At 47.0% G+C, this 25301-nt stretch overlaps 1 protein-coding gene across 1 annotated transcript in view; it reads right to left on the reverse strand.

Moving 5' to 3' along the window:
- GRK2 (G protein-coupled receptor kinase 2) overlaps nucleotides 1-25301 on the reverse strand; it is a 42234-nt gene that overhangs the window by 11918 nt on the left and 5015 nt on the right. The window contains exons 2-14 of the mRNA XM_063116856.1: nucleotides 20112-20188; nucleotides 15473-15546; nucleotides 14033-14134; nucleotides 13414-13488; nucleotides 12973-13034; nucleotides 12084-12135; nucleotides 11006-11097; nucleotides 8710-8809; nucleotides 7710-7788; nucleotides 7425-7555; nucleotides 6579-6673; nucleotides 4995-5102; nucleotides 4716-4782 (exon numbers count right to left, since the gene is read on the reverse strand). Coding sequence (XP_062972926.1) covers nucleotides 4716-4782; nucleotides 4995-5102; nucleotides 6579-6673; nucleotides 7425-7555; nucleotides 7710-7788; nucleotides 8710-8809; nucleotides 11006-11097; nucleotides 12084-12135; nucleotides 12973-13034; nucleotides 13414-13488; nucleotides 14033-14134; nucleotides 15473-15546; nucleotides 20112-20188 — 1114 coding nt within the window. The remainder of the gene's footprint in view (nucleotides 1-4715; nucleotides 4783-4994; nucleotides 5103-6578; nucleotides 6674-7424; nucleotides 7556-7709; nucleotides 7789-8709; nucleotides 8810-11005; nucleotides 11098-12083; nucleotides 12136-12972; nucleotides 13035-13413; nucleotides 13489-14032; nucleotides 14135-15472; nucleotides 15547-20111; nucleotides 20189-25301) is intronic.

The following is a 25301-nucleotide window of genomic DNA, read 5'->3' on the forward strand; positions in this document are numbered from 1 at the left end:
CCCGCAGGAAGGAAACATTGCTTTTAAACCAGCCAAACATTCACACTCATATGAACAGACATCGCCCCCACTGACCTCTAGCAGAGACTAGCTTTTGCTGCCCTCGCCCCCTCAGCCATTTTGAGTTTACGCACAAGCCCTCTTCGGTATTCAAGGAGGGAGGGATGCGCTGCAGCAACACCCCCCTCCTGCTTCACCCTTGATCTCCCCATGTTGACGGGGAAGGTCTGCAGTGAGCAGCTAACCATATACGGGTGAACACAATCCTATCAGGGTTCCCAAAGCTGCGGAGGATTATAAAAGCATCCCCCGGCATGTGGCTGCATCCTCACTGTGGACCAGGGATGGGGAACGTGTGGCCCTCCAGATGTTGTTGGACTGCAACTCCCATCATGCCTCACCACTGCTTATACTGGCTGGGGCTGATGGGAGTTGCAGTCCAGCAACAGCTGGAGGGGCCCTGCAGTAAACCACCCTTATCAACGTGGGGAGGTCCAGGTTGGAGGGGGCCAGGCCAGTGCGCATGGGTCCCCGTCGGCCCTCCACATAAGGCCACAGTTGCATAAGGCTACAGTTCAATCTTCTCCTCGCACAATGGAGTGGTTAGTAGCAAAGCCCTGCCCCCAAACTGCCTCCTAGACTTTTTAACCCAGCCATCCCAAAGTGGGGCCCTCCAGATATTTTGGACTACAACACCATCATCCATGCTGGCGTGTGCTGATGGGAGTTGTAGTCTCAAACTTCAGGAGGCACCACATTAGGGAAGGCTGCCTTACCTCCCTCTCACCTTCCTCATTTTCATCAGGATACCTCTAAAACCCTGCCAAACTGCGAGGCAGCGGCCGATGCGTTACAACCTGAGTCGACCAAGAGTACCTGTACTGCCCCACTCTTTCTCGCCTTTCCTCTTGCTGTCAGTGTGAACCAGCTCTATCGTGGGCAAAAAGGCCTGTGGAAGGGATGGCAAGAAATCTAGTGGGATCCATGAGCTCAACTGACCAGATTGGAAGGTGAATGGAACCGATGACTTTCTAGAACGAGCAGCAGCCCTCAAAGCCACCCAAACAGGATGAACTGTCGGTGGGCAACCTCATTCGGCCCGAGAGCCGGATCCCATTTCAGAGAAGCTCTCAGTGGCTGCCATCTAGTGGTGGGCGGGGCCAAAGGCAAAAGGGGTGGGGGCTAAAACACACAGAAAAACACCCGACATATTGTAGCTTAAAGCTAGACTGTATCTTTAACAGCTGGATAGAAAAGGGAATTTCGGCCGGTGTCATTGTCATGCATGCAGCACCTGGTGAAATTCCCTCTTCATTACAACAGTTAAAGCTGCAGGAGCCCTGCCCTCTAGCGTGTCTGGTCACGCTAGACAGGGCTCAGGGGGAAAGGGCGTGGCCATTTGGAGGGCCAGAGTGAGTCCTCAGAGGGCCGGATTTAACCCCAGGTCCTGAGATTTCCCCATCTCTGATATAAACCTTTGATAGATAAATGAAGACAGAATCCACACACTCTCCCCATTTTTCAGAAGTCAACCCTGTGAGGTAGATTAGGCTGAGAGTCAGTGACTGGCCCAGAGATGCCAAGTGAGGACTAGAACCCAGATCTCCCAAGTTCCAGTCCAACACTCTAACCATGACACCACATTGGCTCTCCACACCATCTCGTTAACTTAGGGAGTTCCCTGCCACAGGATGTGGTTAATGATCACTAACAGGAGACGGCTTTTAAGGAGAACTAGACAAATCTAATGAGGGTAGGTCTATCTGTAGCAATTACACATGTCAACTAAATAGAACTTCTATGTTGAGGCAGTAGACCCCCAAATACAAATTCCTGGGACAAGGGGCAACAGCAGGGGACTGCGGCTGTCTTCAAGCCCCACATGTGGGCTTTCCAGAGTCATGTGGCTGGCTATTGTGAGAAAGAAGCTGCTGGCTGAGATGGGTGCTTGGTCTGATCCAGTACGGCTCATCTTATATGGCCCTTCTGGATCATATATTTTACATTTGTATTTTCTACTTTTATTATGAATGGTCAGGGCAGGCAAGTCATCAGAGTCATTGAGAGAAAACACCACCAGGGCCACCCCTACCATGAGGCTGAGTGAGGCAGTTGGCTCAGGCAGCAGATGCTAGGGGGCAGGGAGTGGTAGCAAGGTGATGGGAGAACAGAGCTGTGGGTATCACACCGCCTCTCTGTGCCCAGTTAAGGTACTCTCAGGTACAGTGGAGGATGCAGTTTTGTCACCAGTGCTGAAGTAAGATTCCACTGTCAGTCTGGTTGACTTCTGTACGTGGAATTGCTTTGTGTCTGTGCGTGAGTGTGTTCTTATCTTGTTCTTCATCTCAGGCAGCAAAATGTCCTGGGTCAGCCTTCCTCCCAAGTGCTGTGTCATTCCCTCTATTTCCAGCATTCAGATGTGAGTAGCCAACCTGGCACCACCCCCACATAAGGGAGAACTTTGTGCAAGCTTGAGGAAACCTCAAGGTTTGCAGAAGTACAAAAAAAACATTCAGAGAAAAATAAATAAGGGGGAACCCCAGAACAGCCCAATAGGAACTGAATAAGCTTTGTAGGCATAGGACGCTGACTGACTAGTGGGGTGTGGGTGGGAGACAGAAATGGAATGGAGTATGGGGGGGCAGCATGGCTGGCTGGCTGGCTGGCACAGTAAGCAGGAGCACACTGCAGTATTTCGTTGCAGGTCCCACTTGTTTATTAATATAAATTATTTTAATCAAGTTTAATGGGCAGAGTGCCTGGCAAACCTAAGCCTCACAACAGTGCCGTGTGACTTCTTACGGCAGATTGATAGCAAGTCGTTCCGTGGAACCTGGCAAACAAATCCCCCACCCAAGCTGGAATTTGAACCCAGGTTCCTCAGTTAGAGAGTCTCCGTTGGTTAAGCCATCTTCTGTTTTAAACCTGTACCCCACATGCAAAAGAGCTTCACAAGATGTGCTCATTTCATATCTACGAGCCACTGTTGACGGCTGGGTCGGGGAGGCTGGAGGCATCTCAAGCTCCCTTTGGAGGCGGGGTGACAGTGGGGGAGAGCAGCTCTTCACATGCCAAGACAGGGTTTAGCCACAGTGAGAGGGAAGGAGATGCAACTCTTCTCAGGGCTCTTGGAAACACACATGACAGGTTGTGACAAGAGGGGGAAATCCACTGAATCCAGTCACTCCAAGGAAACCACTGTGGTGAATGACAAAAGGGAGGGCAGACACAGCTCTCCTCGGCTCTGTCCCTTCAGCACTGCTCACTCCTTACAGAATCATAGAATAGTAGAGTTGGAAGGGGCCTATAAGACCATTGAGTCCAACCCTCTGCTCAATGCAGGAATCCACCTCAACGCATCCCTGACAGATGGTTGTCCAGCTGCCTCTTGAAGACCTCTAGTGTGGGAGAGCCCACAACCTCCCTAGGTAGCTGATTCCACCGTCGCACTGCTCTAACAGTCAGGAAGTTTTTCCTGATGTCCAGCCAGAATCTGGCTTCCTTTAACTTGAGCCCGTTATTCCGTGCCCTGCACTCTGGGAGGATCGAGAAGAGATCCTGGCCCTCCTCTGTGTGACAACCTTTCAAGTATTTGAAGAGTGCTATCATGTCTCCCCTCCATCTTCTCTTCTCCAGGCTAAGCATGCCCAGTTCTTTCAGTCTCTCTTCATAGGGCTTTGTTGCCATAACCAAAGGCTGCCTCCCAGTACTGAATGGAATGCCATATGCACAAAACTGTCATGCAGCGTCAATCAATGAGACTCTATCGCAGTCCTTCCTTGGAACTTTGCCTTCTTTGGCCCAGCCTGAACCACTATAGAATAAAACTATAGAATTTGCATTCTGAAACTCCGCAACGAACGCACACCGCACGCACACGAACAACAGCTGCAGAGCACAACGCCATGAGAAAATGCCAGACAAGAGCTTCTGACTGCATCCTCTGCGGGGCAGCTTTGTCCTGAAATACTCAATGATGTGGCAAGACCTGGACAGCTTGCCCTGCCAAACAATTACCACTGTGCTGAAAAGAACTGCATCTGCTTACTGTCTCCAAAGGTTCTTAGGAGAAGGGAACTTCTTTGTTATTGTCCATATGGAGCTAAATATGGAAGACCCCGATCTATTGAGATCCTTAAAGCTATAGTATATATATATATATATATATATATATATATATATATATATATATATAAACCCTATCAGGCCAGTTGTGGAAAATATAATCCTGTGTATCTGTTCACCCTCCCCCTCTCTTTCACATAAACACATACACACACGCAGGCACGCACATGAGTCAGCCAACCAACCAAAGAGAGAACTGAAACTCACATAACTAGGGACTGATCCCAACTTTCAGGATATTTGATCTGGAAGGTGAATTATGGGGATTTGATGGATGATAACCTTGTGTTAAAATGCATAATCTACCAAAGTTCTGAGTGGCGATGGAGGGCATAATGGTCAAAACAAGTACTTGGAAAGATGTTCCAAGTCCAAATGAAACTGTTGAGCAGGTTTGTGGCATAGCAGCACGGGAACCCAGCTGTTGACCCTTGCAAGGCAAGGCTATATCCTTCTAGGTGAGGACTGGTTAGGTGGTGGGGCGGCGGCGGGGCGGGGGGTGATCTGAGGTTTTTGAGACCCAAAAGGGAGAGAGGTACAAGGATCAATGCTGGGGAGATTTGAGATCAAGGCTGACAAAAGTAGCTTACCATCGTGAGGGTCATGCGGTCGATCTCGTGCTTGTCCTTAGTCTTGTGCTGCCGAAAGGGGCTGTGCCTGAGATAAGAGCACGGAGGATGTCAGAGGCTCCCATGTCATCGGAACCCCTTCAAACATCTCTTCGTCTTACTCCACTTGTATCCCACTTCAGTAGCACCAACACCTCCAACCCAGGATCCACCCCAACCACAGCTTCCCCTGCCAATCATGCCTCCTGCCTCCCACAAACCCTTCTCCAGCCCGGGCTTTCCCCCACATTATCCACTTACCCCCTCAGTAGTTTGAAGAGCATGCAGCCTAGAGAGAACCAGTCAGCGCTGCTATCGTAGGCGACGCCCTTCTGCAGCACTTCTGGCGCCATGTACCCATGCGTGCCGCTGGGAGGGGGGGAGGAGTAAAGTAGGAGTTAGGGAGAGTGCGGCACCAGGGCAAGAGGCCCTCAGCAAGGACGTGCCAGTGGAAAACAGACTGACCCCTTCAGGGGGTTGGACTCGATGGCCTTATACGCCCCTTCCAACTGTACTATTCTATGATGTGGGAGCAATCTGCATTTGGGAATTTGGGGACACATGTGGCTTGTAAGCGGAGACTGATACTGATTCATCCTTACATTACAATTTTTAATTATGATCAGCAGGAACTTTCTCCCCAGGGATGCCAAAATGGAAGTGGCTTCAACTGGAAACTCTAGAGAGGGTCATGTTCCTTGCAACACCAGTATCCCCCAGAAACAACCATTCAGCAGAACACAGGACCGCATTAGCTTGAGAACAAAGACACTTGTTGTTGCGAAGGGTGGGGAACTGGGGTTGCACTGACTTATCCTACCCGAGAAGAAAGCCCAACTTGTGGGGGCCTGAAGCATGCAATCAGTAGGTCCCAGTTTTGTGGTGTCTTCGGCCTCCATATATTGGAGCCTCCATAATATTGGGTGCTTTGCGCATGTTTGGGGCCTCTATATATTGGATTCTCTGCAGATAGGCCAATGTGTAGACATTACATTCCAATACCTTGGTGGTTGGACAGGCCCAGGAGCTAGTGTGCTAGAGCAACACCAATCCCCACTGGAAACAGCGGAGGTGGGGAACCTCTTTCAGCTCAAGGGCCAAATTGAATTGTGGATAAACTCTTGGGGGCCGCATTCCAGTGGTGGGCGGAGCAAAAGGGGGTGGGGGCAAAATACAAAAAAATACCAGCCTATGTAGGGCAGCTTTAGGCTCTTACTGCCAGTAACTAGATTCTGCATTTTATGCAGAATTCTAGATTCTGACTTTATACTGTTAGTTTTACCCTACCCAGTGCCTGTTTACCCTACCCTGTGCCTGTTTGCATTCTCTTCCCCTCCTTATTGTTTTATTATGATTTTATTAGAATGTAAGCCTATGCGGCAGGGTCTTGCTATTTACTGTTTTACTTTGTACAGCACCATGTACATTGATGGTGCTATATAAATAAATAAATAATAATAATAACAACAACAACAACAACTAAGACTTAGGAGAGGCATTTGCAATGTTTTTAGAATGGGGAAAACGCTGCACGCAAGTTGGGAAACCAACAAACCATCTCTGGTTGGGAGAAACAGGCCGAGGCCAGGGCTGTCTGAGGGTCATACTGGGGACCCCAGGCCTGAGGTTCCCCACCCTTGGCATGTAGGAATGCATTTCTAAATAGAGCTGGAGGAACCGATAGTGGACGAACTCCCACAGCACCACCAGAAGGGGAGGGCAGGAGTGGGGTGGGAGTGCTCCCATAGTCATTGAGTCTGTATAGGGTGGAGCTGTCATAGGCCTGTACAGGATGGTGAAGAACAGAGATGCTGGTGGGAAACAGATCCCTTCCTGGATACTCACACGCTGGCGTGAGGCTTCTTCTTGGAGAAGTCGCAAGCAAGCCCCAGATCCGAGATGCGGACATGGCCAAACTCATCCAGCAAGATGTTGGCTGGCTGTAGGGAGAGGGGCGGAAAATGAACAAAAGCTAAAGGAGCACTGGGTGGGGGGCGGGGTGAAAACATACGAGCACCGCCTACCCAAACCCTCTTCCATCCTACTGTGGCCTGGGCCTCTGCAGCAGTACTGTGGGGCCCCACAAATAAAGGCAAGCCTCTGAGGGAATACTGAAGTCGCAGTTACTGAATGGGAAGCTCAGCTCCTGCGGAGGAGGGGTGCAATGCCGTCACAATATACAAAACAAGCAACAAAGCATGATCCTGTCCCACTTCGTATCAAGCAACTACTGAGAGATTCAAAGAGTGGGTATCAAATAGTGTAATAAGCCACGGTACCAAATCCCAAGGCATTTTCAGTGTGTGTGTGTGTTGGGGGGCGGGGGAGGTACTTCATCTTCCTTCAATAAAATAATATCCAGCTGTATCTTCAAACCTCCATTTTCTGAAGTGGCAGCAGAGGGCAGAACTCAGTTTCGAATATTCCCCCTACGAAGAATGCTGCTGCCACCCCAAAACTAGTTACGGCACACAACGTTAATGTTGGCTTCTGAGGAGAAGGGGGCGGCACAGCTACCGAGCGCACCGTGGGATAATGTTTTAGCTGTGGGTGGGAGTGAGGCACTGAGGGCCCTTGTGCAGAAGACAGCAGCTGGCTCCCTTTGTGATGGGGTGGGTGGGTGGCTCTACTGGGCCGTGACGCAACCGTTGGGGGTGGGCGGGAGGGAGGGAGGGGATGCCACATGCTCACCTTGAGGTCACGATACACCACAAAGCGGTTGTGCATGTGCTCCAGCCCCAGGATGATCTCTGCCGCATAGAAACGCATTTCGGTCTCGGAGAAAACCCCATGCTGGGAGAGGTGATAATGTAGGTCACCTCCTGGAGGAAGTACATAAAAGAGGCATGTGACGCATACGGCCGGGATATTCACCGAGGGCAGGAGCAGAGAGGCAGGAGTGGCCAAGGGAGATCCCTTACGGGAGAACAGGGGAGAGAGAAAGGGGCTCTCTACAGGCAGGGTGCTGGCTCTCACCATTCATGAGGTCCAGGATGAAGCTGAGCTTGTCAGGCGTTTGGAAGGCATACGACATGCACACGATGAAGGGGCAATCCTGGCAAAGACATGAGGAACAAAGTCACAACAGAAGGGGGGGAGGGGAAAGGAATCCCAAAGTATACCCGTGCACACGTGTGCATCATTTTTCAAGTCTACGTTATGGGCATTTCTGCTCACACCCATATGCCACACCCTGCCCATCCCACATCTCCTCTGCATTCCCTGATACATCCCTTGCTCATGCCGTCTACCTGCCACATCCTCCTACACACACATATTTGCATTTGGCATTCACGTGGGGCCGGGTTGTGCAACGTATCGCTCAGTCTCTCACCTCACACACTAGCACGGCATTGTTCATTCAATGGCTCGTCCATTAACCCCTCACTCCCATTCACAACTTTTGCAGTGTGCATTGCATCACCTCCTACACAGCCATCTCACAATCTCCTGCTTCTTTGCATCTCTCTCTGTCTCTCTCTCACACACACACACACTTGTCATGAACACCTACAGTGGGTTTCCACCTCCTTTTGTGCAGCTCACATACTGAGCCACCTTCCTGTCCCGTTTCTATGCGTACGTGTACATCTCATGCCCTCCCGCTGCCTTCATTGCGCTGCTTCTCCTCCCCTTTCAGGCACATGATACTCATTGCGCTGCCTACACATTGCGCTGCCTACACACATCTCAGTCCTGTTGCTGGAGTACTGCAGACATCACACTCCCTGCCACATGCTCAACGCCACTTCCTGCACACACTGTCCTCCCTCTTCACAACCAGCATGCTTATCAGAATGTTAAGCGCCATTTTCACACCGGCATATCACAGCGCCGGTTGTAAGCACCACGCTTGCCTCCAGGCATTCAGCTCTTTTCCCTTCCACCTCTCACCCCATCCCCAGTAGCAAGGTGCTCTACTGGGCAGAATCGGGGCTTGTGGATCCTCCCCATGGCCCCGGATAGCCAAGCTCACCCCAGTGCTGACAAGTGACAGCATGATGCGCTCATTCAGGGCCAATGTCTCCCCTTGCTTCATCTTAATTCGCTTCTTATCCAGACACTTCATGGCATACCTGTCAAGAAAAAGGAAGGAAAACAATGCTGCTGTTGTTATATTCTTGATGACTGTTGTAGCCGATCCAGTTCCTTTAGGAATTGTTGCAGCTGATACCCCTCTATGCAGAATAGTACGAATAAATGTCCATCCACAGCGCACTTTCTGAACAACTCCTCGCAGGCATCAGTTCTCCATCAGAATCTTGAGCCTCCGTATTGTGACTGCCCCAGACGCCCCCAAAGAATTTACTGTGTCCCAGGGACGCCTTGTAGCGTTCTCTGATACATCCCCGCGTATCTCCCCAGCACTCCAAAGCAATCACTGCCCAGCTTGCCAGCTGCCGGATTAAACCAATCTTCATTGATTCCTGCCTGAAAATTTCTCTTGCCAGCTGGCGCTTAGGATGTGGATGGAAAACAAAACTGTCGGAGTCCATCTTTGAGCTGGCTTTGGCTTGGCAAAATGCTAGCCAAAATGAACTTCTTAGGGGTAGTGATGGTGAAGTTTTCCAAGGCAGAATCGCATGGTCAGCCCCACCGGGGAGGAATTGTGGGGAAATGCGGAGGTGTAAGAAAAATCCAGAATTCTCTCAAATAGGATTGATGGCACTTTTACAAAAAGTGGTCCTGAGGCCCCTCCATGGGACAACACACCAGAATGTAACCACTGTGTATCTACAGTCTTGAGCAGGAATGAGCAACTAGTGGCCCTCCAGATGTTTTTGGGACTGCAATTCCCATCAACCCTCACCATTGGCTATACTGGCTAGGGCTGATGGGAATTGCAGTCCAACCATAGGTGGAGGGCCATAAAATGCCCACTTCTGGTTTAGAGATCACTTAGGTTCAACTAAACTTATGTTCCATTTTGTATACAAACACGCTCTCTTATCCTACATAACCCTATTCTTTGGACTTTTCTATGCAAGGCTGTTAATCGGCTCCATCTATTTTGAAATCTCAGCACTACACAAAGAGCTTTTCTTTTTCTTCTACATAACCTCTAGGTGGCACTGTAGTATAATGGATTTGTACAAATACACAAGAGGAAATCGCGCTTTCTTTCACCACAAGAAATAATGCTCCATTTCTCCTGCTCGGAAAAAAAAAACCTCACGGAAAGTGCTGTTTATGAACAGAACCGAAACTGGTCACGACGTTGTCGAAAGATAAGTAGGGAAAGTTGAACACATAACAAATGCCTCATGTAGTAAAGATCCTTGTCCTCTGTTTTTGTTTGCCACAACTGGAGAGGAAGTGTTGGGTGACTACTAGATAGAAAACGGAGTCCTGAACGATTGTGCTTCTTGAGATGAACGTGCCTGGAAATTAAGATCTTAATAGGAGGCCCTTCTTTAGCTGCCTCCACGTTCTGAGGTCATGTGAGTGGCTATGGAAAAGAGGTCCTTCTCAGTGATGGTGCCCAAATTATGGAATTCCCTCCTAGGTTATATGGGCTTGATGCTTTTGTTATTAACTTTTAGGCACCAGGTGACGATTATCCTGTTCTCTCATGATTTTAATGGCATTTGATCTGTTTTTTAATGGTATATGCTCCTCTTATTTCGGCTCCTAGTTTAATTGATTTTATGATGTTGTTGCTGTTTTGATCGTGTTGTTTTGTTATGATGCTTGTTGTTTTGCTTTACTTTCAGGTCAGCTGCCTTGAAACTTTAGTCAGTGAATAACCTCTGAGCTGCTGACTCTAAGCAGGCAGTAATCATTTCCCCCAACACTTCATATGCTCCTCAGAGGGCTGTGGGCTCAGCATTAGCACTTATGCGGGTCCCCAGACAACAAAGGCAAGATGAGAAAAGGCCCTTGGGAAACTTGCTTACAGCTGGGCTCAGAATGCTGAAAGCAACTGGCTGCTTGCCTGTGCTGGTTTTAAGGAGCAGCAGGACTGACCGGGAGCTGAGCTATCAAAGGGTCAACATCATAGTGCTCCACTGGCATCAGGGCCAGAGACACTTTTATAGAGTGATGCACTGTGTGCAGGAGTATACAAAGTATATACTCTAACCTGATGTAAGTATAGAGAGAGATTTATCTACACCAGCAGAGTACCACATGGTCACTGAAGTTCCCCTCTGTTGGCATGTGCCAATGAGCATGTTGTGAGGAAGGCATTTCTGGTTCTGAACCTGCGTCCATACTAGGCTTGCTCTCATGGGATTTTCACAACAATTTAGCCAAACAGTCCTGCACATTACATTTTTCCCGTGTCTGCTTTCCGGCAGCCATAGACCTCGCCAAAACCGCCGCGGCCAATGATCCGGTGAACGCTGAAGTCATTCATGGTCAGCTGGGTCCCACAGGGCAGGAAAAACAGCAAGAGGGAGAAAAAGGAAACAAGAGCAAAGCAGCAAAGTTAACACACTGTGGGTGCCAGGTTTTCCCTGTGGCAGCAACACAGAGCATGGGTAATGTTTTCAATTTGCCAGGGAGCTGGGCCTGCAGCCCCTAGATTGGAATGAATGGCCTTCCACCTGCATTTGTCTCGCCTCCAGGCAGGGCTGCTTGGGAGCGTCTCTCACTGCTCAATTTTAAAACATGACCCCAGATTACCTTGCGCCGTGTGGCTGAACAGGCCACACTTGCTGTAGGACAGGGATGGGGAACCTGTGGTCCTCTCCAGATGTGGCTGGATGCCAACCAGCATGGTCTTCTATAGTCAAGGATAGGGCTGCTGCCCGAATCTGTCTCCCAGGGCCTCCAATCTATTCTCCAGAGCTCCAACTACCCATTGGTGCCAACGGAAGGTTCCCCCCTCCCCAGCTTAATTGCCACGCAAGAGGCAATTTTAAGGCAGACTGCAGCTGGGGAAAGGTTAACCCTCTCCTCTCCCCCCACTCCAACTGCATGGCCATGAGTCTTAAAAACAAACAAACCCTTTCATTGATTCTGATGGCAAGATTGGATCCCAAATCTTTTAAATGCCTAGCAACACCTCCTTGTCAGGGATGATGGGAGCTGTAGCCCAACAACATTTGGCAGACCACAGGTTTCTCATTCCTATTCTAGGCTGCTGGGTTCAAGACTGGGTTTACTTCTCAAGCTCTTGCAATTGACACGGAACCATCAAACCTCCCACTGGTTTGCCAAATGATGTAGCTACTAAGCCTTCCCAGGGCTGGGGCTAGCTTTCACACTGCGCTAGCAGCACTCTGCAAATCCTATACATATGGCCATACTGCGATAAAGTGGTCACAGGCTGGTCTATGCTTAGTGTCTTTTGACAGCTCCTTCCTTATCGCCACGACTCTCGGGAATGCCCTCCCAGGCACTCACATGGATGTTCAGCTCCACATTCTTCCACTGGCAGAAGCGTGTGAACTTGTCACTAAAACAAAGCAGAGGGAGGAGAAATGAGAGGGAATAGACCGTGTGGGGGAGAGGGAAAACACAAGAGAATGTGCACACATATGTAGCTTCCATCGATCCTGCAAGCCAACTCTATGCAAGTTTACTCAAAAGCTTGTCCCCCAGGACTTATTCTGATGTAAGTGTGCATAGCACTGCTGCCTTACAGCTTGATCCTACGGGCATTTACTGAGACGCATGCCCCACTGTGTTCAATGGGTCTTACAATGGGTCCCAAGCAAATCTGCAAACTTAGAAAGGTATTGCCCCATCTTAACGCTTTCAAAGAAATGTCCCATTCCCAGTGAATGAGGAAGTGACATTTAGCTACTTCTCCATATTTATTTTCCCCTTCATTATTCTCCCCTGGATGAATTCACTGTTATCTAAGCATTTCTCCCCCATCAGACAGCCTCCGCTAAAGATTCCTCCAGAAAGCAAGCCACAGACTCACACCACATCCTAATAAGAAACTCACTCTCTGAGTATGGATGCTTGCGTAGCCAAAAGAACACTACCCACACTCAAGAGGGAGGTATCAGCAAGAATCAGAGAGCCCCCCCAAGGGTTGCAGTAGTAAACAAGCAAACAAACAACAAAACCCCATCCCACCAAACAACAACACAGCGCAATGAGGACTAAGGATACTCAGTGGGCAGAGAATGCTGACTGTTGGGGGGAAATGGAAAATCAGGGGAGGGGAAATGGAATAAAGTATCCAGCAAAAGGGCATGGCTGGCAGGAACTGTGAACCGGAGCACTGCAAAACTGTGTTGCAGATCTCACTGGGAGAGAGCCTACACCCCTCAGTACTCACCTCTCAATGAACCTCTGGAAGATAGTCCCACGCAGACGCAGGCAGATCTCTTCAATGTACGGCTGGCAGAAGAGGGAGGGCAGACAGGGATAAACACCAAGAACCCGGCCATTAACCTCTCCACCCACTGGTTCCATGTCTTATTTGCATGGCCCCCACAATGCTTGGGGATGTTAAAATCCCTGGCTGGGGAAACACAAGAGCCTCAACAGAAAATACTGTTTAAAAGATGGGCCCAGTTAGTGCCTGCGTGTCTCTAGGTTTGGCAATGTTAGGAAAGAGGGATTTTACTGTCCCCTTACTATGAGTCACTGGGAAGCATGAGCTGTAGTAGCCCACAGTTCATGCTGCCAGAACCCAGGAATTCTAGTTTACCCAGTCCTGGGACAAATGAGATTTCGGACTCATTTTTGAGCCCGGGGTCTGTGCAGAGGGACTTACCTGGAAAAGATCAGGTGGAACTTGCTTCTTGCTGAGGCGGGTCTGCACATACTCTGTGGCCATCTTGGAGAAGGGCTGTGATGGGACACATAAAAAGTGATGAGCCTGGATATTCTGCTGCCCACCCACCCCGTTTCCCATGTAAGATACAGCGTCAGGCTGAGCAGACATCTTGGAGTTGGCCTCCATTTCCAGTGTTGCTGCCACTGCTGTTGCGCTAGGGAATGCACAGGCCAAATCACCCACAGAAGAAACACGGTGACATGAAAACAGGGGAGACAAGGACACTCACAAACTTTGGGTCAGGCTTAACAGCTGGGAGAACAGGAATGGGACTAGTGGCAGGCAATTATTGACACCATAAAAACACACACAACCATCCTTATTCCATAGTTCTGGTGCTTCTGGGCTTGGTAGCCACTTGTCTCTATCGTGCCTGGTGCAGTGGCCTCCTGAGACTATCTCACTGCTTCCCCACAGACTGGCTGATGGTCACTCTTCTGCTGTACTGCCAGGCTCACATCCTCCATCTATGTGCAATTATGAAGCAGCTTTTACTCCAATTTCCAAGGGCCTTTTTCGACTCTCCCTTGTGGCAGCAAGCATTCGGGACACTCACGTGAGAGCAGGACAGCAGTTCCTTCATGATGTATGTGTCAAAGATCTGGCGGCTCTTAATAGCTCGTTCCTCATCGGAGTCCAGCTTCTCATACTTTTTGATCTGGAGAGAATAGACAAGGTCACATCAGAGGTGCAAGACAATAAACTCTAGTGATGTGTTCCTTTCCATGTGAGGCCCACAGGGGAGGGAGGGGGAGAGAGAGAGAGAGAGAGAGAGAGGGGGGGGGGGGGGAACATCCACAGGACCTACGCATGTCATGTTCTGCGTCCAAAGAATTCCAAGGCTGTGCTTGGAGAAAGGTCTTCAAAACATATTTTGTTAAGTGTATTTCCGTTTTGGTGGAAGGTGCAGATTACGGCAGGGACTGGATGGTGGTGGTGGCAAAATGTCACAGTAGTAATGCTCATGTGAACTCAAAAGGGGCAGGAACTAGAGTTACAGGGGAGAAGCAAGAAACTCAACAGTGCACTAAAAGCACACAGGAAATACATTTTTCCTTCTCTTCTTTATTTTTTTGCTTTAAAGACATTTTTTATTTTTAATTAAAACAAAACAAACCCCATATATTGTACACATCGTGCATTATATTGTAAAAAAAACATAAAGCACATCAAAACCTTTCTGGCTTTTGAGCCTTTGAAGAAAATACATTAGTCATCTTCAAGGTTATCATCTTCAGTAAGACTTTTCAGGATATGGAAAAGCTACCATGCTCTGCCCTAAACAGGGCTGCCAGACTGCAACCCAGATTGCAACCCATTACATTCCCACCTGAATTGGGGGATGGCACAACCATGGCTTCTATCACCCATTTCCTCCATGATCTTTTCCCCCCAAGCCCTCCCAAACCTACTGTAGTGAACAAGACTCCAGTTATGCACAGAGGGCAGAAGAAGCCATAGCTGTCTCATCTCCCAATGATGCCTGAAACTTCAACGATACAATGGGACTGTCTGGGTTGTGACCTAGCAACCCTAATCCTAAAAGCAAGATTATACACTGCACAGAATGGCTAAAACCCTGGACTCAGTCCAACCTCCGATTGCGTGATGAGACTTCCCCTTCTTCTTGTCCCTCCATGCTTCCCCCGACCCCCAACTCAGACATATCTGCTCTGGTGGTCCAACCCTCTAGAGCAAACTTGGGGGAGCGCAGGGGGCTTGGGAATCTATGCCAGCAATATCCATTCTACCAGTAGATGTACACCACTGGATCTAACCCCACGTCTGTTTTCACCCTTTCTAGAACAGACCTCTTCACCTTTGAAAAGGGCTTCCAAAGGTCGTCTTCTCATCATCCTAAGTGTTGTTTGGGCAAATGGCCTGTCCCCATTTCAGAGGTGAAATCAAGCTTTTGAGTGGCAGGCCCCAAAAAAAGCAATCCTAGTTTGATTAGGTTGGAGGAATTGCAACTTTCCCCTCCCAATCAGAACCTCACCTCTTCATAGAATTCCACCAGGGGTTTGGCCTCCTCCACCTGATTCAGGCAGAAATCCCGGAACAGCAGGAACCCTAAAAAAATACACACTATGGTCAGCATTAAGATACAATCTCCCCCTACTTCCCATCTCAAAATCACCCTCAATTAGCACCTCTAGAATGTCAAATATAAGAAAAATAGAAGGACTAACATATATATATATATATATATATATATATATATATATATATATATGCTAAACATTTCGGCTTCTGCCCTCATCAGTAGCTGTGTTGTTAAAATGAGTACCAGGAGTGGAATGGCTGTCTGGAATGCCTGGAGATTAAAGTTCCTTAGAAGAAAAAATAGAGATATGGTTGGTATAATGCTTTTGAATTGTCCTCCAGATTAAGGCCATTTGGACTAAGAGTTCTCAGTCTATAGATCAAGATTTCCCCCCCTTTTTGTCAAGCATATCAAGATTTTTTTGTTTGTTCCATTGGAAACATATAATTTTACACTTCATAGCCTTAAAAATGGCAGGAGGCAACCAATCTGATCAAGAGGGTCATGCTGAAAAATGCTTATTAAACTTATGTATCTATAGTGTTGCCACTGTCTAAAAGACATGAGGCTTCCCTTGCTGCATGAGACCAAGGCCCTTCTAATCTGGCACCCCTGTTTCAAACAGCGGCCAGCCAGATGCTCCTGCGAGGCTCACACGCAGACAGGATTGCCAAGTCATAACCTGGATGTGCTGTGCATACAAAAATACGGAGGAAGTAGGAGCTGGTGCAACCACAGTTTCTCCCTCGCCTGGTACAAATATCCGCCACAGCAAGATAAAGGGGTTTGCCCAATAGCTGGCAAACCGAAAAAGGGAGGAATAGGGCAGAAGAAACTACTGCTACATTGACACCTGTTTCCTTAGCATTATTTTAAAAAATATATGCAACTTCTCTGGCAACCCCACAACTCAAATGATGGTGGTGGCTTCCCCCATGTGCTTGTCTATGGAGGATCTGGTATTCAAAGGTATGTTTCGTCACCTGTCATGGCTTATGGCTAGTGATATACTGATCTTGTGCGAAATTATCTAAACCTTAAAAAAAAAAAACTTTTAAACCAGTGGCCCCTACTACATCTTGTTTTTTATATCTGTCAGGGATGCTTTAGGGTGGATTCCTGCATTGAGCGGGGGTTGGACTCAATGGCATTATAGGCCCCTTCCAACTCTACTATTCTATGCTTCTATATACAACAACCATGTGCCTTTAACAGAACCATAAGAGGAAGAAATCAACATCTGAAGCTTTTCAACATCATGCATTAATGAAAACGTAACATAGCAATTTCAGCCTGTTACACCACTGTTAAGAGGCATCTCTCCATACAAAATGAGAAACTGTAGGCATCTACTTTATTTTTTACAACCATAAATGTCAGAAAGAAGGAAGGGAAGGATTTTACTTTTCTAATAAGAAGCTTTTTAATATTATTTTTTTGCAAAAGATATAACATTTCTATAGGCTGCGTTAAAGATGTCCATTAGATTTGTCTCCATATTTCTAGCCTGTTCCTATGCTTTCAGACAGAACAAATTTCCCCCATCATTTGGTCTCTCTCCTTGGAAAAGCTTCACATGCTTAGTTTTTGCATGTCATTCTGCTGGTAAATGCACAGGAGGAGGGTCAGTAAAAAGAAGCAATTGCACATAAGAACTTAAGAAGAGCCTTGCTGAATCCAGCACTCTGTTCACACAGTGGCCAACCAGCAGTTGACCAAGTACCCACAAGCAGGACCTGGGTGCAACAGCACTCTCCCACCCATGTTCCCCAGCAACTGATCTATATAGGCTTACTGCCTCTGCTACTGGGGTAGCACCTAACCAACAGAACGAGGAGCCATTGACAGCCTTCGCCTCCAGGAATTTATCCAATCCCCCTTTAAAGCTATCCAAATTGATGGCCATCATTACATCTTGTGTTAGCAAATTCCTTAATTTAACTATATGTCATGTGAAGAAGTACTTCTTCTATTTGTCCTGACTCTCCCACCAATCACCTTCATAGGATGACCCCAGGTTCTAGTATTATGCTTGTTTCTCTTGTCAAAGCTAGTCACAGTTCGCATGTGTTTGAAAATTCCCATAACCGAAGCCACTTCAACCTAGTAATGTGACGGAAACCTAGTTGTTGATTTTTATTTAGTTAGTTAGTTGTTCATAATAAGTGACTGACCACCACTTTCCACTGTGTGTATGGAAATGTGTGTTGGAATGGGAGTCGGGAGATTTGGGTTCTAGTCCCCATTTGGCCATAGAAACCCACTGGGTGACTTTGGGCCAGTCACAGACTCTCGCCCCAGCCTACCTCACAGGGTTGTTTTTGTGAGGATCAAATGGAGAGGAGGAGAATTATGTATGCTGCCTTGGGTTCCTTGGAGGTAAAAAAAGGTGGGATATACATGTAATAATAAATAAATAAATGAATAAAATGCAACCCCGTCTATGTGTCCCATTTCCTGCAAATTTTTATTAAAAGGTGAATCAGCCCTTTTTGTACTTCTCCAATATAGTTAGTACTGACACAAGTCTCATCTACAGCAAGTTGGCCACTGAAAAAGGACGGTTGGGTGCTAACCCCTGCACCTGGGGAACAACGACTAACTTCTCAAGCGCACATACGGCAGCTTCTGCCTTCCTCCCTCCCCTCCCCTCCTTCTGCTGAGGGCACACGCTGATCAACATCCACCTCAGCTTGTGGTTAAACAGCTCCTGGTCCTTTCTCTCCAAGCTAGGCATGCACCAACCACAGGTGAGAGAGGTGAAGCCAAGAGGCTATTGGGAAAGGAAAAGGAGAGTAAAGACCAACGGGAGAGCGGGGTGGGGGTGGGAGCGAGAAGAGCAGGACATATCATGCGGAAACCACAAGTGGCCGTGGGTGTGGGAGGAAGCAAGAGCATTTCCTGTTGGGGCGGGGTATAGTAACGGAAAGGGGAACCAGCGTTGCAAGGAGATGCCTGGCTCAGTATGGTCAACCGTCAAGGGTCACCTAACCAGTCCACAGCCAGTCATCACTAAAGCCTTCCTGACCTGCAAACTCCTCATCTTTTATCTCTCGTGCCTTCAACAAAACGACAAGCAGAAATTCATCAGGTGAAGTTTACCCCATCACTCAATCTACCGGGGAACAAAAGCGTCACCTGCTGTTTTTTTTTTTACTTCTCACATAGCTGTGAACAACACAGGAGCCCTGCCAGAAACAAAACAGATTTTTCTAAGGGCTTCTGTATCTTTAAGGGCTGCATAGAAGGGAAAATTCCACCAAGTCAGATACTCTGCTGACTACAATGAGGAGAAAATGCAACTCTTAAAGGCACAGGTGTCAGCCCACCTAGGGGCTATGATCCTGGAACATTATGATCCGGGAGAACATTATGCTGCCTTAACTAGTCCAGCTGCTTTAAATCCCTCTTTTCTTCCAATATGTCTCCAGCAAATGAAGTGCTCCCCAGATTACCAAGGAAAGGTGGATCAGGAACTACCGCAGACCACAGAAGAGGAAATAGAGTTTCATAGAATAGAAGAGTCGGAAGGGGCCTATAAGGCCATCGAGTCCAACCCCCCGCTCAGTGCAGGAATCCACCCTAAAGCATGGGTGGATTCAATGACCTAGGCTATTCTTCCCCTTCTCAATTCATTTGCACAGCTCTCTACTCATCTCCACAAGGACTTTTCTACACCAGCCTGGGATGTAAAACTGACCAGACCCAAGAGAGGACGGGGCTTCTTTCTCTTATTTTATGCAAGAAAAATTTGCCTGGGGCGGCGTTTATTACCCTTGCAGAACCACGTCATGACAAGCGATGTCTCCATTCCCTCTCCTATGCAATCATTCAAGTTAACAGGAGTCCTGGATTCCCAGGCAACTGGTCACTCTACACCAGCCTTGCCCAACTTGGTACCCTCCAAAGGCTTTAGTCTATGATTCCCATCACCCAGCCAGCATGACCAATGGTCTAGGGTGATGGGAGTTGTGTTCTGAAACAGCTGGAGGGCACCAGGTTGGGGAAAGCTACCCTATAGACTTGCTAACTCCTGCTCTGAATGAAGGCGGCCATTGTGCTTCCAATGTCTGGTTGGTAAGGACAGATTGAGGAGGAGAGGATTTCCCTACTCCAGTGCAACAGTGATAAAAGAAGCTGTGCTTATCACAGAGGTGGGCCATTTGTGGTCCTCCAGATGTTGTTGGACTGCACAATCCTCAATCCTCACCGCTGGCTAGGGCTGATGGAATTTGCAGTCATTTAACATCTGGAGGGTTACAAGTTGCCCACCCAGACCTATGCATCTTCTCCCCGCCGCAAAGTATAGAAACCCATTTCAGGTCAGAAGCTGGAACCCTAAGAAGAGAGACACAGGCCAGGTTCAGACGACACGATAAGCAACGGTTGATTTCAATGTCCCTCCTATTATACACACATACACACACTGTTGATTATCGTGTTGTCCGAACTCGGCCACAATCATATACCGAGCAAGTATCCTCCATAACAGCTCCACAGATACCCAATCCACCAGCCCCACTGATATTTCCTTCCTCTGGCCTGGCTGACGAGACCACAGACAAGCATGCAGAGAGGCTCTTGTACTCACCAATCTTCTGCAAAAATATCTTGTCAAAGGTCACCTCACTCCGGTCTTCCAAGTATTTCTGCATAACACTGCGGATGCTGCCAAGAGACAAGGCACATGAGGAAATTAAGTGGGAAGCACTCTTTAGCTTGGCATATTCTCTCCAGAGACTCTTCCTTTAAAGATAAGAAAGAGACCTGGTTTGCACATCATGACAACCCAGAGTATGGGTTGAGTTTGGTTTGTGGTTGAATTGAGGGTTATTGTTATATGCGAATCCTACACTATGGTTTAACTATGGATTTTTAAGAAAACCCATGGTTTGTTGTTGGGTTGTGAGTTCTGGGTTGTTTGTGATTAACAAGCCATAGTTAAACCATAGTGCAGGTTCCCATGTAACAACAACCCATACTCAACCCTAGGGTGACCATATGGAAAGGAGGACAGGACTCCTGTATTTTTAACAGTTGTATAGAAAAGGGAATTTTAACAGGAGTCATTTGTATGCGTGCAGCGCCTGGTGAAATTCCTTCATTACAACAGTTAAAGATGCAGATGCTCTGTCCTCCTTTCCATGTGGTCACCCTACTCAACCCGTGCTTTGAGTTGTTGTTAAGAATGAACTAGGCCATAATCTTGTAGCTCCTTAAAGACTAGCAAATTTAATATTTCAGGAGCTACAAGAGTCTTCTGTTGGTTTTGCTGCAACATGACAACCCTGCTGGAAGTCGTTCCCTTAAAGTAGCCTTCCCAAACCTTGTGCCTTCCAGATGTATTAGACTACAACTCCCACCAACCCCACCCAGCATGGGCATGTTGTCTGGGGTTGATAGGAGTTGTAGTCCACTACATCTGGAGGGCACAAGGTTTGGGAAAGCTGCTTTAAAGAACAATTCCTAAACAATATCATTTATCAGAGAACCTGAAGATAAGACCCTTATCGGCGACGGGGGAGGAGGAGAACAGGCTCCTGCCCTGGGTGTCCTCCATTTCACTCATGGATTAAGACCAACTAGTACTTTAAAGGAGAATGCTGTTTCTATCTGGGGCTAATTAGAGGCAGAAAAGTTATAAGGGCAGTCTCTCGTCCTAGCAGGTAAGTGAATGTTTGTTTTTTTGTTTTAAAGAAGGGCTATTGCTCAAAGAACAACACCTGTGTCTAGGAGATTTGGAACAGAAGCCAGTTAAAGAGCCTGGAAACACAAATATGAAAGAGATGGAGTAAGGACAAATGGGCAGGCTTCTGGCTACAGGTAGCAGAGGAACAAACAAGAGAGGATCTTAGGGCACTGCTCTGAATTCCCCCAGTTTGGGTAAATGTCATGTTTGATTGCCTTCTAGTTAGTGGCTTGTTGTTTCTAAAACAACTAAGACAGAGTCACAAAATGCCAAGCCAAAAATTGGGAAAGAGTACACTTGGGTTGAGAATAAACCCAAAATTTCAAGGTCTGTTAAACGTACACCGACTAATCTCAAAGTTGAGTTGACAAAACTTCCAGCTGGTAACTTAGAAAACACTATAGAGAGCTTGGCTGCTAGACAGAGAATCATGCTGGGTTAATGTATTACAAAGAATTGGAACTCTGTTTTGGAACCATTTTCCATCTTTCTGAGATGGGCTATGACCTGACTTCCTCTGTAGATATGGGGCCTGTTCAGACAATGTGCTAAGCCATGGTTAGCGAGCGTGTTTAAAACGTGGTTATGTAGCCACCATGGTTAGGAATGGTGAACCATAATGTTCACCATTATGGTTCACACTGAACCATAATATTTAGCTCGAAATGTTTAACCACCGTGACTTAGAGTGTTGTCTGAACAGGGTCAAAAACTGGTAAAGTAGCACATGTGACGTTTTCTCTTGAGAAATGTTATTCTCCCCACTTCTTGAGCAACCTCAAATATGAGCACTCACACCCTACTCATGAAACTATCAGGAAAGATACCTAAGTATTTTTCTACCTCAATCCTAAGTGCATTTTATTTCAAAATTCCACTGAACTGTTTTCAACAACTTCCTTTCAGCCATATTTACGGGACAGGAAGTACCACTAACTTCAAGGGAATTTACTCTTAAGGAAGTATGCTTGCATTTACGCACCATTGGTGCATTTTACATGGAAGCTTCTGTAAGAAGATCTTGTGAGTTTGAGAAGATGTAGATTATCATATCACTCGACAAGTGGGCCGAGTCAACATTCCCCGACATGTACAATCCACATGCCTGACTACGGATCCTTGAGCTGGGTGAAGCAAGGAGGAGCAGTGCGGGTGGCACAATCCTTCTGGTGAAAAAGCAGCGACTCTACCATTACCCTTCTGTGCCAGTTGGTACCTCTTTCACATGTGGAATTTTGTTATCGGAAGTGAGACAAACTTCCATATGAAAGTGCTCTTAGGACCAGAAATCAGAATAAATTGCTAATGCTTTTCTCATTTCAGTCTACAGATGTGTCTGGGTTGGGGAGGGGGGTTTACATTTTGAATGTTCCCTCATGGGGCAGGGTGGGGAGAATCCTTTCATAGAAAATTAGCACAACAGGATGGCAACTTTTCTCACAGACACACACGCTTCCTTTTTAGTGTTACATGTGGGAGAGCATTCAAACAAGCAACCCCCATCACCTGAAGTGGTATAGTTTGGTCTGACTATAGTCCAGTGTGAAACTATCACTTGATTCTGCTGGACTCTGGGTATCTTAAAAAATACGAATTGGAAGACAAAAAGAGCTGGAGCCTTAGCCTGAAAAGGCTGTTTGCATCATATCAAAAGGGTAATGGAAAGGTGTTCTCTATTTACTTCATTGCTCAATATGATTTGCAAAGTAAAAAGAACAAATACTTGCTGCTGAAATATATGGGCTAGAGCTTGTGGCAGAAAAAGGGAGTGCTGGGCTTTGAACCTGGCTTCTAGAGAAAGATGGTATTAAAGGTGCCATGGAAATTGAATAAGAGCCAGTATGGTGTAGTGGTTAAAGTGTTGGGCCAGGAGTCGGGAGATCCAGGTTCTAGTCCCCACTTTGCCATGGAAGCTCACTGGGTGACTTTGGGCCAGTCACAGACTCTCAGCCCAACCTACCTCACAGGGTTATTGTTGTGAGGATAAAATGGAGAGGAGGATTATGTACGCCGCCTTGAGTTCCTTGGAGGGAAAAAGGTGGTATATAAATGTAATAAATAAATGTGAAGGAGATAGATACACTCAGGAGTGAAAAGTGTGTTTGAGATGATGGCATACTTAACCTCTACCCCCATAGAGGATGGGATGGCAGCAGCATTTTTTAAAAATAAATAAATAAAAGTGCAGTAGTAAGTAACAGAAGCCATGGTGGTTTCTAGTCTGAGTGATGAAGCAGGAGCTATTCCTCCTACATAGTGGAGGAAGATGGCTTTTCAGAGGCTCTGGCTCCTGAAACTAGTGACCCTCAAGGACAAAAGATCCTATGACCAAGATGGAAGAATAGTGGGAGGAAGACTTATGGATGCCTGTGTTTCTGGTGCCTGCTGCTGCTGTTAGGGGGATGGGACGCTGCGTCTCAAACATCTCCATGACAACCCTCCCCAGGGAGCAGGGCCAGTTGAAAGATAGCATTAATATTATTACATAAATTGCCTTGTGTGGAAAAAGGACTTGGCACTCATTATCTGGTTATTTTCGCAATGTCCTGGTAAAGTAGGCAAATCATGAGCAATATTCCCTTTATGTGCAGTAGAGATGTGAACTTGGGTCTCATAACTTCAAGGCAACTGCTCCATTCCAAAGAAACACAGTGGCACTTACGCCAGGCTCGTAAAAACAAACAAACAAACAAACAGTAGCTCGGTCACCTGTGGTGAATAAGAATGCAGCCTCCTGAAAACATCTCTGTTTTGAGAAGCCTTCCCTAACTGACTAGTCACTGTTTTTTCTGACTCCTTTGTTTTTAAATTGAATGATTTCAATTTCCTTTTTAAAACTTCTTTCTTTTACTGTTTATATCCATGTTTGCTGCTCTGGAATCTGTGTCAGATAATTGAACGGTAAATAAATGTTGTTAATAATAATAATAACAACAACAACAGCAATAATATATTTATTTTTACCCACCTCTCCCTCTGGATTGAGGCGAGGAACAACATCAAATACAAAATTACTATAAAATACATAAAATTGATTAAAAACCTATAAAACTAATACATTATTAAAATAATAATGATGACGACGACAATGATGATGATAATAACGGGAAAACCTTCAGAAAAGATGGCTTGTTTTTTAAGCCATAAATGATAAATATGTGTATGTCTGGTTGAGCAGGCTCGGGAAAAAAGCACTCTTGTGGGCTTGTAAATCTCACGTTATTCACAAGACTGCTTTCAGTCCTTTCAAGAAGGGCAGCCACTGAAGTTGAAAGAGCCAGCACTTTCTGATAAAAGGCTAGATACCTGAGGTTGGTCCTGGTGCTCTCTTAATTTCCTCCTTCGTAACATGGGGCACTAGATAATGGCAGAGGAGGGCTATCGAGAATGTCAGCTCCCTTGTGCTCCTCTTGCACTGACACTTAATGAGAGGCAGTTACTACTAAAAATAATCAGCCAGCTGTTGACAATGCTCTTGTTCACTTAAAGGCCATTGGGGAGGAAGCGGGAAATTGCTTGCAAGTATCCCTGGGCATCAGAGCTGTTTTATTCTATTTTGTTTCTTCTGTATGCTCTTGCGGATTAGATGACTAGAGAGACTGACTCCAGCACTTCAGGGAACACTGGCTACCTTCAGATCCTATCGGACAAATAGGAAATGAATGCACAGAAGAGAGTTTGGTTCCCTTTAGAGGAAAAACAACTGTGTCGTACAACAACCAGCAGAGGAAAAGCTTCCCTTAACCCACTTATAACCTTCTTCTCTTCTCTGCCCACCCCCTCCCTCCTGCTAAGCGGCATTCTGCCTTTTCATACATGCACGGCCGTTTGTGGCTCGGTCACATTTCTATCCCTTTCATATAACCTTCAAAAAGCGGCAGATTGCTACGGAAGTCAGGACACAGGTTTCCCCGACTCCTGTTCTGTGCTGCGGTTGCTTCTGTTGCAGCTGATCCAACTGGTTTACACCCACAGGTGACACCATTTCCTGGCGTCAATACTAGAGATGGCACTACTCTTCTTTGAGGCTGGGCTGTGACTTTGGTGAGAGTGACATGAGACAATGCACCACAAAAAAGGCCAGCTAGAACA

Source organism: Elgaria multicarinata, chromosome 2, assembly GCF_023053635.1.
Source record: "Elgaria multicarinata webbii isolate HBS135686 ecotype San Diego chromosome 2, rElgMul1.1.pri, whole genome shotgun sequence".
Classification (NCBI taxonomy): Eukaryota; Metazoa; Chordata; class Lepidosauria; order Squamata; family Anguidae; genus Elgaria; species Elgaria multicarinata.